General features: G+C 44.6%; 1 protein-coding gene across 4 annotated transcripts in view; it reads left to right on the top strand.

Moving 5' to 3' along the window:
- The window catches only part of rrbp1b (ribosome binding protein 1b), a 27889-nt gene that overhangs the window by 2977 nt on the left and 12716 nt on the right, over nt 1-12196 (top strand). For 3 of the 4 annotated variants that reach the window (XM_050043709.1, XM_050043708.1, XM_050043711.1), the window contains exons 2-13: nt 472-1148; nt 1311-1459; nt 2693-2815; nt 3246-3398; nt 4615-4733; nt 5104-5257; nt 5432-5528; nt 9172-9242; nt 10806-10843; nt 10937-11032; nt 11211-11262; nt 11855-11895. In XM_050043709.1, the coding sequence (XP_049899666.1) occupies nt 497-1148; nt 1311-1459; nt 2693-2815; nt 3246-3398; nt 4615-4733; nt 5104-5257; nt 5432-5528; nt 9172-9242; nt 10806-10843; nt 10937-11032; nt 11211-11262; nt 11855-11895 (1745 nt within the window). In that variant the 5' untranslated portion in view covers nt 472-496. The remainder of the gene's footprint in view (nt 1-471; nt 1149-1310; nt 1460-2692; nt 2816-3245; nt 3399-4614; nt 4734-5103; nt 5258-5431; nt 5529-9171; nt 9243-10805; nt 10844-10936; nt 11033-11210; nt 11263-11854; nt 11896-12196) is intronic. The other variant, XM_050043710.1, reaches the window with a different exon arrangement.

The raw sequence follows: 12196 nt of genomic DNA, 5'->3' as shown, positions 1-12196 counted from the left end.
ATGGTGGTCACTTCCTGTCGACGTTACAGATCAGAAGCACAGAGAGTCGTTGACTAGAGATGATACGCCGTCTCATGGTGGTCACTTCCTGTCGACGTTACAGATCAGAAGCACAGAGAGTCGTTGACTAGAGATGATACGCCGTCTCATGGTGGTCACTTCCTGTCGACGTTACAGATCAGAAGTACAGAGAGTTGTTGACGTTACAGAATGGAGCGTCAACGGTAGGTGTTTGTTTCAACTCGTCTCGTCACAAATCTTTGGTCTGAATTGGACGTTAGAGTCTTATTAGTAAGTGGGATTAAAAATTTGTCTTAATGGTGGTGCTAGAGGAAATATCATGGGTTCATCCTTTGGAGAGCAGGAAGCAGATTAGGACCTTTCAGGGCAGTTTAGTTCGGAGTTGCTGAGGTATTTTGTTCTCCATCTTTTCTTCAAGTGACATGCTGAAATGTCATCTTTACCCTCCAGACTTCCTGTTTGACACGAATCAGTCATGGACGTCTCCGACCCCCAGACCCTCGGCTTTATGGTCTTTGGAGGCTTCATGTTCATCTCGGCGGTGGGCATCGCCCTCGTCTCCACGCTCTCCATGAAGGAGACGTCGTATGAGGAGGCACTGGCCAAACAGCGCCAGAAGCTGGTCCAAACACAGACTCAGAGAGCAGAGAAGAAGAAGAAGGAGAAGACCCTAGAGAAGAAGAACAAAGCCAAGAAGAAGGAGGAGCGGCCAGATGGGAAGCTCTCAGAACCAGGCGGTGATGGTGGTGAGGAGCCTGAGGTGGTGGCTTGTACCGAGCCGCAATCTGACCCCGAACCTGCCACAGAGCCCATGGCTGCCCCTGAAATGCCTGAACCAGAACCAGAACCAGAACCAGAACCCGCAGCGGTCACTGCTGCCACCATCGAGTCTCGTCCAGCCTCCTCACCAAAGGAGAAGAAGAAGAAGAAGTCCGCCAAGGTGGAACCAGCTGCTGTGCTGGAAACTGTTAATAAGAAAGTTCTGGTCATGGCAATGGCACCGGTGGTAGACATTCCTCCAGTAAACGTTGTTTCTGAAGTGACCAGAGAACCATCAGCTGCTAAAACCGAAGAACCCAAAGAGAGTTCAAGCAAGAAGAAGAAGTCCAAGACCAAACCGGAGCCAGGTGAGTGAACTCATGAACATGCTCGTCTGCATCAGTTTCAGACGTAACATATCGGCTGGACATTCCTGTAAAATAAAGTTTAATTAAACAATGGATTTCAGTTAAATTCTATCAGATTAAACAGAACATTAAAGGTTGTGTTTTGTCTTTGTTTTCTAAAAGTGACCGACTCCGCCGGCTCCTCCCTGCTGCTGCCATACAGCGAGCTGCTGTTCGCTGTATCCAACATGGCACTCAGTGATGACGAGTTGCACAAACTCATGGAGGTCCTGAACCAGAGGGCCAATGTCCGCCACGACTCCTGGCAGCTGGTAGATACAACTGAAACAGTTCACCAGTTAATGTTAGCTGATACAGTCGCCAAAGTCCTGTTTCCACCAAACTCTTTCAGTACAGTACCTTTGGAACCAAAAGTAACCTTCAGACATGGTGCCTAGACCCTTGGTCCGTTTAGTGTTTCCAGCGCAAACAGTACTCTTAAATGTTGGCGGGGTTGTTGTCACTCACTGCTCTGTCCTGACCTAAAACTGCGTGGACAAGAGGCCAACATGTAGAGGAAAATATCTGTATACAGAAATACCTAACTATGTGTAGACAGGGCCTTAGAGCCAGATCATCATTCTTTTATTCACTCTGAAGGTCCAGACACACCAAAACAACTTCAGAAAACTAGCGGTGACGAAGGCCCCCTGTTGTGTCACTTCATGCGGCCAAGTCTCGGCCAATAAGTTGAACATAAACACACCATAGAGATGACAGACGACAGCCAACCAGCACGTATGTTCTGCTCCTGCTGAGAGGAAATAAGTCTCCACAGCAGCAGACGGCGGTCGTCTGTATCCATCACTGAAAAAGGGAAACAGGAAGAGCGTTGTGATGCTAGTTAGCCAGTTAGCACATTAACAATACAATCAGAGCATATTTACTGTGCGCCAGTGAACAATAACACAAATCATCAGGAAACGTTTCTGCTAAAGAGAAAAATAATCTGACCTTATGGAACAAGTTGGTTTGGTCTCACTCCCTCTGGACTTTAGCTCCTCCTTTACTCACTGACGTTTCTCTGCTCATCACCTGAGATCAGCTGACAGTCAGAGGGATTTCATTCACCAACAGGCTCCGCCTTCGCTGATTCAACAGGCTCAATCGGCTGTAAAAAAGCCAATGGGGGGCAACAGTGCAGGACACACAGACTAGGGCGACATAAGCTCACTGATGGCTAAACATTGGTCAACGGCCGACTGTCATCTTGGTGTGTCAGGACCTTAATAATTACAGTCTTTACTATTAACTGCCAACTGGAGAGCTTTAGTAGCCAAATAGTTGCAGCACATGCCACATTAGCCCAACAAAACAAAAAAACCTGAAAGTATATTAATAACTGATAACTGTTCTCTTAAGTCTGATGGTATGGTCACTTGCATTTCACAATCATTACCACTACATCACTTCCTTCCAACCCACATGACCTGAAAGCAGCTTTGGTGTGAAAGATTTTCCATATCTTATCAGATAGTAAAGTTGAGTCTGTGTTTGACTTTTAGGCCTGTCAGAAAGGAGACCCACTGTCCACTCTGAAGAAACAGCTGGAGGAGAAAGAGAAGCTGCTCACCACTGAGCAGGAGGACGCCGCCACCGCCAAAAGCCGCCTCCGAGAGCTCAGCAAGGTGAGCCAGGCAGCGTTCACATCGTCAACTGTGTGTTCGCCGAAAGATTTATTTCTTCAGTACTGTTGGTTTGTTAAGATGATGCTGGGTGATGTTACCCAACAAAGAATGGTACGACGACACCTCAAAATATCTTGGTCCTCTAAAGGTGCACTGACAAACAACGATAAGTCAATAGAACACATGTAAGTGTTCTAGACAGACGGGACTGAATGAGACTTTAAATAACCACAAGTATTTGATACAAGGCAGATAACTCTATCCGTAAGATTTCACTGGAGTTTAGACGAAGAACTGTGAATACCATCAGACCCAGACCATTTGTGACAGTACAAATACATCTGGGCTGTTGATTAAGCAGAGTGTGAGCATTAACATTCAATTTTTCATAAGAAGGTCAAGTTTGGGCTTGCTGTGTTCCCTTCTTCAGGAACTTGGTGCAGAGAAATCCAAGATGGCGTCTTTGGATGCCAGTCTGAAGGCAGAGCTCAGTGCTCGGGTTCAAGAGGTCGACACCATGCGGGCCAGAATGGAGGCTGCTCACCAGGAACATCTGAAACACACCCAGCAACTCAACCAGAAGGTATTCTGTACCAAACTTTAAAGGCTTAACAAAACAAGCTTCAAGTTAAGTATTTTGAGGGAAAGTCAAGTCACAAGTCTCACAAGTAGGGGGTAAGTGTAACACAGATCTCAAATCCTTGAGGGCAGGTCCAAGTCAAGTTAGAAATCTTGTCCAACTAAGTCTCACTTCAAACCTTACGTCCTTGATAGAAGGTCCACATCACGTCACAGGTTTTTAAGGGCAAATTACAATACTTGGGGGCAGGTCTAAGTCAGGTCTCAAATCCTGTAAAAGAAAAGTCTCAAGTCAATATCAAGTGCTTGGAGGTAAGTCCACTGCAGTTCACAGGTCTTCAAAAGCAAACATCAAGTCTTGAGGGCAGGTGTAAGTCAGATCTCAAATCCTGTAAAAGAAAAGTCTCAGTTCAAGTCTTGAGTACCTGCGGGTAAGTCTAAGGCAAATCTCAAGTCCTTGAGGGCAAGTCCAAATTAAGACTGACATCTTGTCAAAGCAGGTCCCAAATCCTGTAAAAGAAAAGTCTCAAGTCAACATCAAGTCCTTGCGAGTAGGTCCACTACTATTCACAGGTTTTCAAGAGCAAATAAGTCTTGAGGGCAGGTGTAAGCCAGGTCTCAAATCATGTAAAAGTCTCAAGTCCTTGGAGGTAGGTCCACTGCAATTCACAAGTCTGCAGGAGCAAATTACAAGTCTTGAGGGCAGGTCTAAGTCAGATCTTAAATTTTGTTGTAGAAAGTTGTAATTCAAGGCTTATGTACCTGGGGGTAAGTCTAACACAAATATCAAGTCCTTGAGGGCAATTCCAAATTAAGACTGACATTTTGTCAAAGCAAATTTGAATTCAAGTCTTATGTCCTCGAAGGTAGGTCCACGTCAACAGAGTGAAAAATTGAATTTCCCCTCGGGGATTAATAAAGTATATAAAATTAAATTAAAAAAATTAAAGTCACAGGTCTTCAAGNGACTGACATTTTGTCAAAGCAAATTTGAATTCAAGTCTTATGTCCTCGAAGGTAGGTCCACGTCAAGTCACAGGTCTTCAAGAACAAATTCTGCTGAATTCCTGCAAATATTTTCCTTTTTTAAAGTTGTTTTAATCGTGAATTTAAGTCTCAGGTCTAACTAGTTTTTTTTGGCTAACTAGTTGTAACCTGGGACAGAGTAGAGAGGCAGTATTTGTAGCGTGTTTACCTAACTGGCGGTTAACCTGGAACAGATTGGAAGTCTGCAGGAACAGCTGGAGAACGGTCCCAACGCTCAGCTGGCCCGACTGCAGCAGGAGAACTCTATCCTCCGAGACGCCCTGAACCAGGCCACCAGCCAGGCAGAGAGCAGGTAACAAATAAGTCAAGTACCCATGAGTCACAGTGGCCTTTGCTATTAACATATCCAAAAAGTTCTCCAAAAATGAACCTCTAATTGGGGTCATATCAGAGTTATCAATTTCTGACATGTAACTAGTATTCACATCGACCCACAAATCGTCATTATAGCTGTGAAACTGACTTTTCTGAAAGCTCTGATAACTGTGGTACTTTAAGTACTGCTAAAGTACTACAAGTTAAAAACTCTAAATTCAGCTCAAATATTTTACAGAAGTTATTTTTCAGGGCCGCAGATACTTAAAGTTTGACCAAAATCTAAAACTTGTGTCTGATTTGACACGTGATGACCCGTCTGTCATCCGGTCTAACCCTCCCTGCAGGCAGAACGCGGAGCTGGCCCGTCTCAGGCAGGACTGTGTCCGTCTGGGTCGGGAGCTGACCGAGCGTACCGATGCTCTGCGGGCCGACGAGGAGCGCAGGAAGAGCCTGGAGGCCAAGATGGCCGCTGCTGAGCAAGAACTGGCCCAAGTTCAGGTCAGAGACACAGAACTGTAGTCCTTAATGTCACATCTGCTCAGCTGCTGCATTTGTAGTTTCTCACTTCTTTGACTTCTTTTTTTATCCAAAATGTCTTCATTTTAACGCCCAGTGTGATGGAGAAGATGCTATTAACAGGAAGTGACCCGTGTTTTCTGTCTGTCTGTGCAGCTGGTGCGTGAGGACACGGAGCGTGCTCTGAAGCAGCACCTGGAGGAAGTGCGCTTGGAGCTGAATGCATCGCAGCAGGAAGCTGCTGCTGTTAGCGGTCAGTGTTTCTGTTAGCATGTAGCTAACTCAGACCAGTTTACCAGATCTGTAGAAATCAAAGAACAAGAGCAGGAAGCAGAGGACGCAGGAGTCCATTTGTTTTTTTCGTGAGCTGTATGTGGTTCTGTTTGTACCAAAAATATCCATATTTACTGTCACTGTCCAGGATTTAGGCAAACATGTATCCGACATCTAACTGTAGCCTTTTCCACCAAATAGTCCCAGAAACTGTGTCTGAGTCCAGAAGTTACCACAGCAACTAAACCCTCCCCTCAGCTCACTGCTTCCTGTTTCCATCACATCCTACTGTACCAAAGACACAAGCTGTGTCTCAGTTCAGGGGCTGCAGCCTTCGAAGGCTTCATTTGAAGAACGATTGCCTCATATCGGCGCAACCAAGGTTGTCCCATTTCGAAGGCTCCTTCAAATGCGGCCGAGAATTGTAGCCTTCTTTCCCAGAATTTGGCGGATGCAACGGATGAATCCTTCGTGGCCCAGCCTATCCCAAGATGCATTGTGATTGTTACAATTATATATTAAGTTAAGTTAACCAACAGTTATTAACTACATCCATCCATCCATTTTCATCCGCTTATCCGGGGCGGGGTCGCGGGGGCAGCAGGCCAAGCAAAGTGCCACAGACATCCCTCTCCCCAGCAATGCTTTCGAACTTTTCCTGAAGGTCCCCAAGGCGTTCCCAATCCAGATAAGATATGTAATCCCACCAGCGTGTTCTGGGTCTGCCCCGGGGCCTCCTACCAGTGGGACGTGCCTGAAACACCTCCAGTGGGCGGCGCCCAGGAGGATCCTGATCAAATGTCCGAACCACCTCAACTGACCCCTTTCGATGTGAAGGAGCAGCAGCTCTACTCCGAGCTCCCTCAAGGATGTCCGAGCTCCAGTCCCCCCCAAAACTTTTGGAACTCAAAGCCATATCCTTTGTTTTTGTTGTACACTGAAGACATTTGGGTTTCAGATCAAAAGATGAACATGAGACAAGAGTTCAAAAATTCAGCTTTTATTTCCTGGTATTTACATCTCAAAATAGAACATAGGACATAGAACCTTTTGTTTGAACTCACCCATTTTCAAGTAAGCAAAAGTATTGGAACACGTGGCTGACAAGCTTTTCTCGTTGCCCAGGTGTTTAGATTGACTGTTATTGACTATTATTATTGACTGTTGTTGACTGATATATAGCTCTGAATGTCCACTCTTGGTTTTGGCTTTGGTATTCACCTGTGAAAACTGCATTTGTTGTCAAGAAAGGATTCACCAACATGAAGAGCAGAGAGCTGTCTATGGGAGAAAAGCAATAAGAGCCATTGCACAAACATCGGGCAGAGCCAATTCAACACTTTAGAATGTCCTGAAAAAGAAAAAAAATACTGTTGTACTGAGCAACAGACGTCAAACAGGCTGGCCGAGGTCAACGACAGCAGTTGATGACAGAAATATTGTGAGAGCTGTTAAGAAAAACCCCAAATCACAGTCAGTGACATCAAGACCAATGTCCACAGGGCAGGTTGAAGGTATCACAATCCACTGTTGGAAGAAGGCTGTGAGAGGAGACATAAAGAGGCCACGCCACGAGATGTAAACCACACAAGAGGTTAGAGATGAGCCATAAAAGTTCTGGAGCACAGTTTTATGGACTGATGAGACCAAGATGAACCTCTGCCAGAGTGATGGGGAGGTCAAAGTGTGGAGAAAGAAACGATCTGCGTAGGATCCAGAATATACAGGCTCATCTGTGAAGCAAGGTGGAGGTGGTGTCATAACTGCTTCAGGAATGGGTTCACTAATCTTTACTGACGATGTAACTCAGGATGGCTGCAGCAGAATGAGTTCAGAAGTCTACAGAAACATTTTGCCTGCTGATTTACAGACAAACACATCCAAACTAATCGAGAGGAACTTCATCATGCAGCAAGACAAAGACCCAAAATGCACTGCCAACCCAACAAAGGACTTCATCAGGAGGAAAAGGTGGAAGGTTTCAGACTGGACGAGTTATTCACCGGACCTTAACCCAATAGAGCATTTCACCTCCTGAAGAGGAGACTGAAGGGAGAAACCCCCTGAAACAAGTAAAAGAGGCCGTGGTAAAAAACCTGGAAAAGCATCACACATGAAGAAAGCAACAGCTTGTTGATATCAGTGGGTCGCAGGCTAGATGCAGTTATTGCTAGGAAGGTGTTATTCAACCAAATACTGAATGGTTTTTTTTTACTTTAAGACGATCTATTCCAATACTTTTGCTCATTTGAAAGTTGGGTGAGTTCAAACAAAAGGTTCTATGTCCTGAGTTGTTTCACACATGTAGATGTAAAGTATTTCTGAACTCTCATGTTCATCTTTTGATCTGAACCCAAATGTCTTCAGTGTACAACAAAAACAAAGGACATGGCCCTCTGTTCTAATAGTTTTTGGAGGGGACTGTAGCCACCGGTCAACTGTTGCTAACATTACTATTAGCTACTGTAGTTTACCTGAAAACGCTCCATCAGCCTGAAATCAAACAGCGGCGTCTGCGGCAGTAAATCATTGCTCAAGTAGGCGAGAACAACTGGTGATGCAACCAGGAACTGCTCGGCAGACCAGACCGTTCGGTTTGGCTGATGCCGTGTTCAAAGGATGTGGCCAACGTCGACCATGAAGGCCGCGTCCTTCAAAGGCTGCAGCGCCTGAACTGAGACACAGATACACCGTATGTTCCAATACCCACACTGCCGTTCTATAAAGTATGCTCAGACCCAATGATCTTTGATGATATGACAGCTGAAGTAATACAACTGATGGCATAGAAGTGTTGTTTGTTATCGTACACATAAATATGTGTGTAACTGTGTTCATGTTTAGGTACACACACACATTCATGGGTGTCAGCATGTATGATAAGGCGTGTGGGTATCATGTGTGTTGATATGTGTGTGTGTTATGTAATGTATCCTCTAACGTAAACTTAAATATATGAGTTTTATGGGCTTTTTTAAAAAAAAAAAAGATATCATTATATTATTGTCACTAATTTCCTGACATCGTTAATGCTTTGTATATTCATATTTTATGTATGTATATGTCATTTTTTTGCCCTTATACTTTTTTTTTTTTTTTGGTCTCTACATGTGTTAAATAGTCCTCACAAATGCAAGTTGACACAAAAAATATGCCAGAAATACCAGGATGTTCGACTACATCCAGTCCGGTTGTGCAGCCAAAATGCTTTCCTGGTTATTCTGACCCACAATCCTCTGCACAAAGATGAATATGACAAACAAAAGGACAGAAGTATAAAATAATCCTGACAGATGTAATTTCACTGTCACAGCTATAAAACGTGAGAATCTACAGTGTGTGCAGTTACAACTTTAAAGTTAAACCAGAAATATCACAAAGACACGACAGCAGAGCTCTCCGGGTTGATCTCCGTGTTTGCTGTATCACCATGGTAACAAATATATGAGTAAGAGGGTCAAAGTTCAGGACGTAACCTTATGAGACAGTCGTCTGTCCGATCAAGAGCAGACTGCAGGAAACGGTACAAACATTTTAAGGGCCGCTGCAGGAACTACTGCAAGTGAAAAGTATGCGACTTGGGCCGAACTCACAGTAACTCCACTCTGCTGTTTGTCCCTCAGAGCTGAAGGGGGCGCTGGCGTCTGAACTGCAGGAGCTCAAGGTCCAGCTGGAGAACCAGGCTGCAGTCCAGGTAATGACGGCTCATTTCAGGGCTGTCAAATGATTCTTTTAAAAAAAAAAAAAAAAACCTGTTTAAAATAACATTATTTTGCATTTGGAAACAGTTTTGACGTCGACGTTCACGAGGTGAAACAGTTCTGAGCAGAGCGTCCTGATCGGGAATCAAATGAATGTAAAGAAACTGACTTTATCGTTTTGATTTTTAGATTTATTTTCTTTAATCAGCTGCTCTGCAACAACAGTGAGGTTAAAGCGGAGCAGTGAGATGTCCGGTCAGGGTCGGCGTGGTGTGACGTTACTCTGATATGATGTGGATGACTCACTGACGTCTGATGATCCGTTAATGTGACAGTGTCGACACGTTTCAGGAGTTCATTTCAGTGTCTGTCTCTGATTCATACAGATCCTGTATGTGTCAAACTATTGTCCCCCTGCCGGTCACAACATGTCCCCCTGAGGACGTCCCTCAGGCCCGAGTCTTCTACCATGTCGGCTGGTCTGCAGTCAGTGTCTGTAGTGAACTTGATTGATTTAGTTTGATCCACAGGTCTGTGGTGATTGGCTCTCTCCTCAACACATCAGTCTGATCAGCTGTGAGTCAGATCACTGCTGACTGTCAGCTGGGGAGACGTCTTATATGACATCACTGCTGCAGCAGGAAGCAGGAAGCTGCTGTGGTGGCTGGACTACAAGTAAGGGGGCAACAAAGGGACAAAATAGCAGCACGGGATTAACACGATTTAAAAAAAGAAAGCATTATGTTTGGACCTTACTCACATCACGATAACGTGTTCACACTGACAGCCCTCATTATTACTGAACAGCTCCGTCGACTGACTTTTATTGATCATAAACAGATCGATAAACTTTAACCAAAACGTTCAGTCACCAGGAGAAAATGTTGCACTGAATGTTTGTTCCAGCGGAGGAGGTGCCGCCGACAGCAGCTGAGACATGACTGTGTTTCCTGCGGGAATGCTGCCGTGTTTTTGTGCCCAGCGCCGCGTTCACATGAAGTCAGGCCGACAGTGGACAGACAACACCTCCTGGACATCACGCTAAAACCAAACCAACAGTCGAACGCACTCGCAGTAAAATGACACATGCGTGACGATATGATGATGCTGTGTTGTTTTCAAACAACAGAATGAAATATGTTAAATAGAATAATTGTATGTTCATTATTTCATGTAATTGTTGAGTCGCCTGAGTTTAGGCTTCGTGTGAGGGAGCTACGTAACATTGGGTTGTAAATTCCGTCAAAAATATAAAATGCAAGTCTCCTTCTAAAACAATCCAGGCTGTAGGGTTTGCATAAAAATTAAAATGCCTTTAATTTTTTACTAAACAAGGTATTTTTATTGATAATTCTGCGTTCAGCGGCGTCATCAGTCACCACGTGGGTGTGTCCACAAAGACCTGCAGAACTGATGACGGTGAAACTCTGGACGCAGTCAGTTCCTCGTAACCAGCAGGTTGACTCACAGACGAGAGTTTGACAATGGTGAACTCTGGCAGTGAGTTTGGGCGGTTGTGGCGTGCGCTGCTGACAGCGCTGTGTTTGTGTGTGCAGGCGGAGCGCTCGTCTGAAGTGCAGCAGCTGAGGAACTGGTACGAAACTCTTGTGTCACATTATTGAACCAATAACTGAGCGCAGACACTGTGGCGGACTGTAGTTTGACTTCCTCTGTCACTTCCTGTCAGTGTGCAGCGCAGAGACGAGCAGGTCGTCTCTCTGGAGGCGGAGCTTGATCGGCTGAGGGCGGAGCTACAGCTGCTGACGTCAACACAGTCTCAGAGGTCAGAAACAACACATTTAGTATGAGGTTATTAAGAGTAGATTTTCTGAGCCGTGTGACAGCCGAGGAAGACGAAGGTTTCACCTTCGCTTCAGTCAGAGTCAGAGTTTGATCACAGCAGCACCTGGTGGACGTCGGAGGAACTGCAGCTCTGAGGTTTTGTTTCTGTGTGTCCTCAGAGCGGAGGAAGACGCCAACGAAGCAGCAGCTGGTGATCAGACGCAGAGAGACGTACGTTTGTATTTCATAACAGATCACTGATTATTTCACATGATGACACGAGTCTGTCTCACAGCTGGTATTAATTATTGTGTTTGGGGAAGTTTAACCTTCAGCAGCTGCTGCCAGCGTCACCTGAGAGAGTTAGGTTTGTCAGACTCGTCGTTTGGGTCTCGGTTTTGTGTCGTCAAAGTGAAAACATCGTAATTGACTTTACGATTTTAAGACATGAAGACTAACAAACTCATCAGACAGATCATTTGTCACAGTCGGCGCTAACACAGCTTCAAAGTTTAGTCAAAGTTACGTCATCATTTTTATCATGTTATGTCATGAATGGTGCATTCAAAGACGCTCTGACATCCAGGATTTCTGACTTTAACTTTGTTAGAAAATCAAACTCAGGAGAAAATAATCAAAGAAGGACTCAGTAAAAATGTGATGATTTATTTCTGTACAAACATCAGAGGTTCTTCTTCTGGTCTCCGTCATGTGACGATCATAGATTTCAAAATAACAGATCAGACACATCCTCAGGTTCTTCAAAACTGTCTGTGACGGCTGTGGTGATGATTCTTCTTCTTCTCCGCCTCCTCCTCCGCAGAGTTCAGGAAGTGAGACGGAGTCTGAGCAGCCGTTTGAAAGGTGAGAAACACCTGAATCAATAAACAGCCAGTGTGACGCTGTGGAAGTTCTGTTTGTGTCTGACATGTTTAATGTTTGATGTTGACATATTGTTTGTTTTTAAATGTTGTGTTTGACATTGTTTGTTGTTGTTTAATTTGTCTGTGAAGGAGTTTTGAATTTTGGAAATGGACAAAAATGTCCAGGGGTAACACAAGGGTTAAACTACAAACACCACCATAAACAACAACAAACACAACCATAAACAATCAATCAATCAATCAATCAATCAATCAATCAATCAATCAATCAATCAATCAAT

This window comes from Epinephelus moara, chromosome 5, assembly GCF_006386435.1.
Source record: "Epinephelus moara isolate mb chromosome 5, YSFRI_EMoa_1.0, whole genome shotgun sequence".
NCBI classification, from domain to species: domain Eukaryota; kingdom Metazoa; phylum Chordata; class Actinopteri; order Perciformes; family Serranidae; genus Epinephelus; species Epinephelus moara.
The sequence above is the reverse complement of the archived record's forward strand: the minus strand, read 5'-3'. Positions and strand labels throughout refer to the sequence as shown.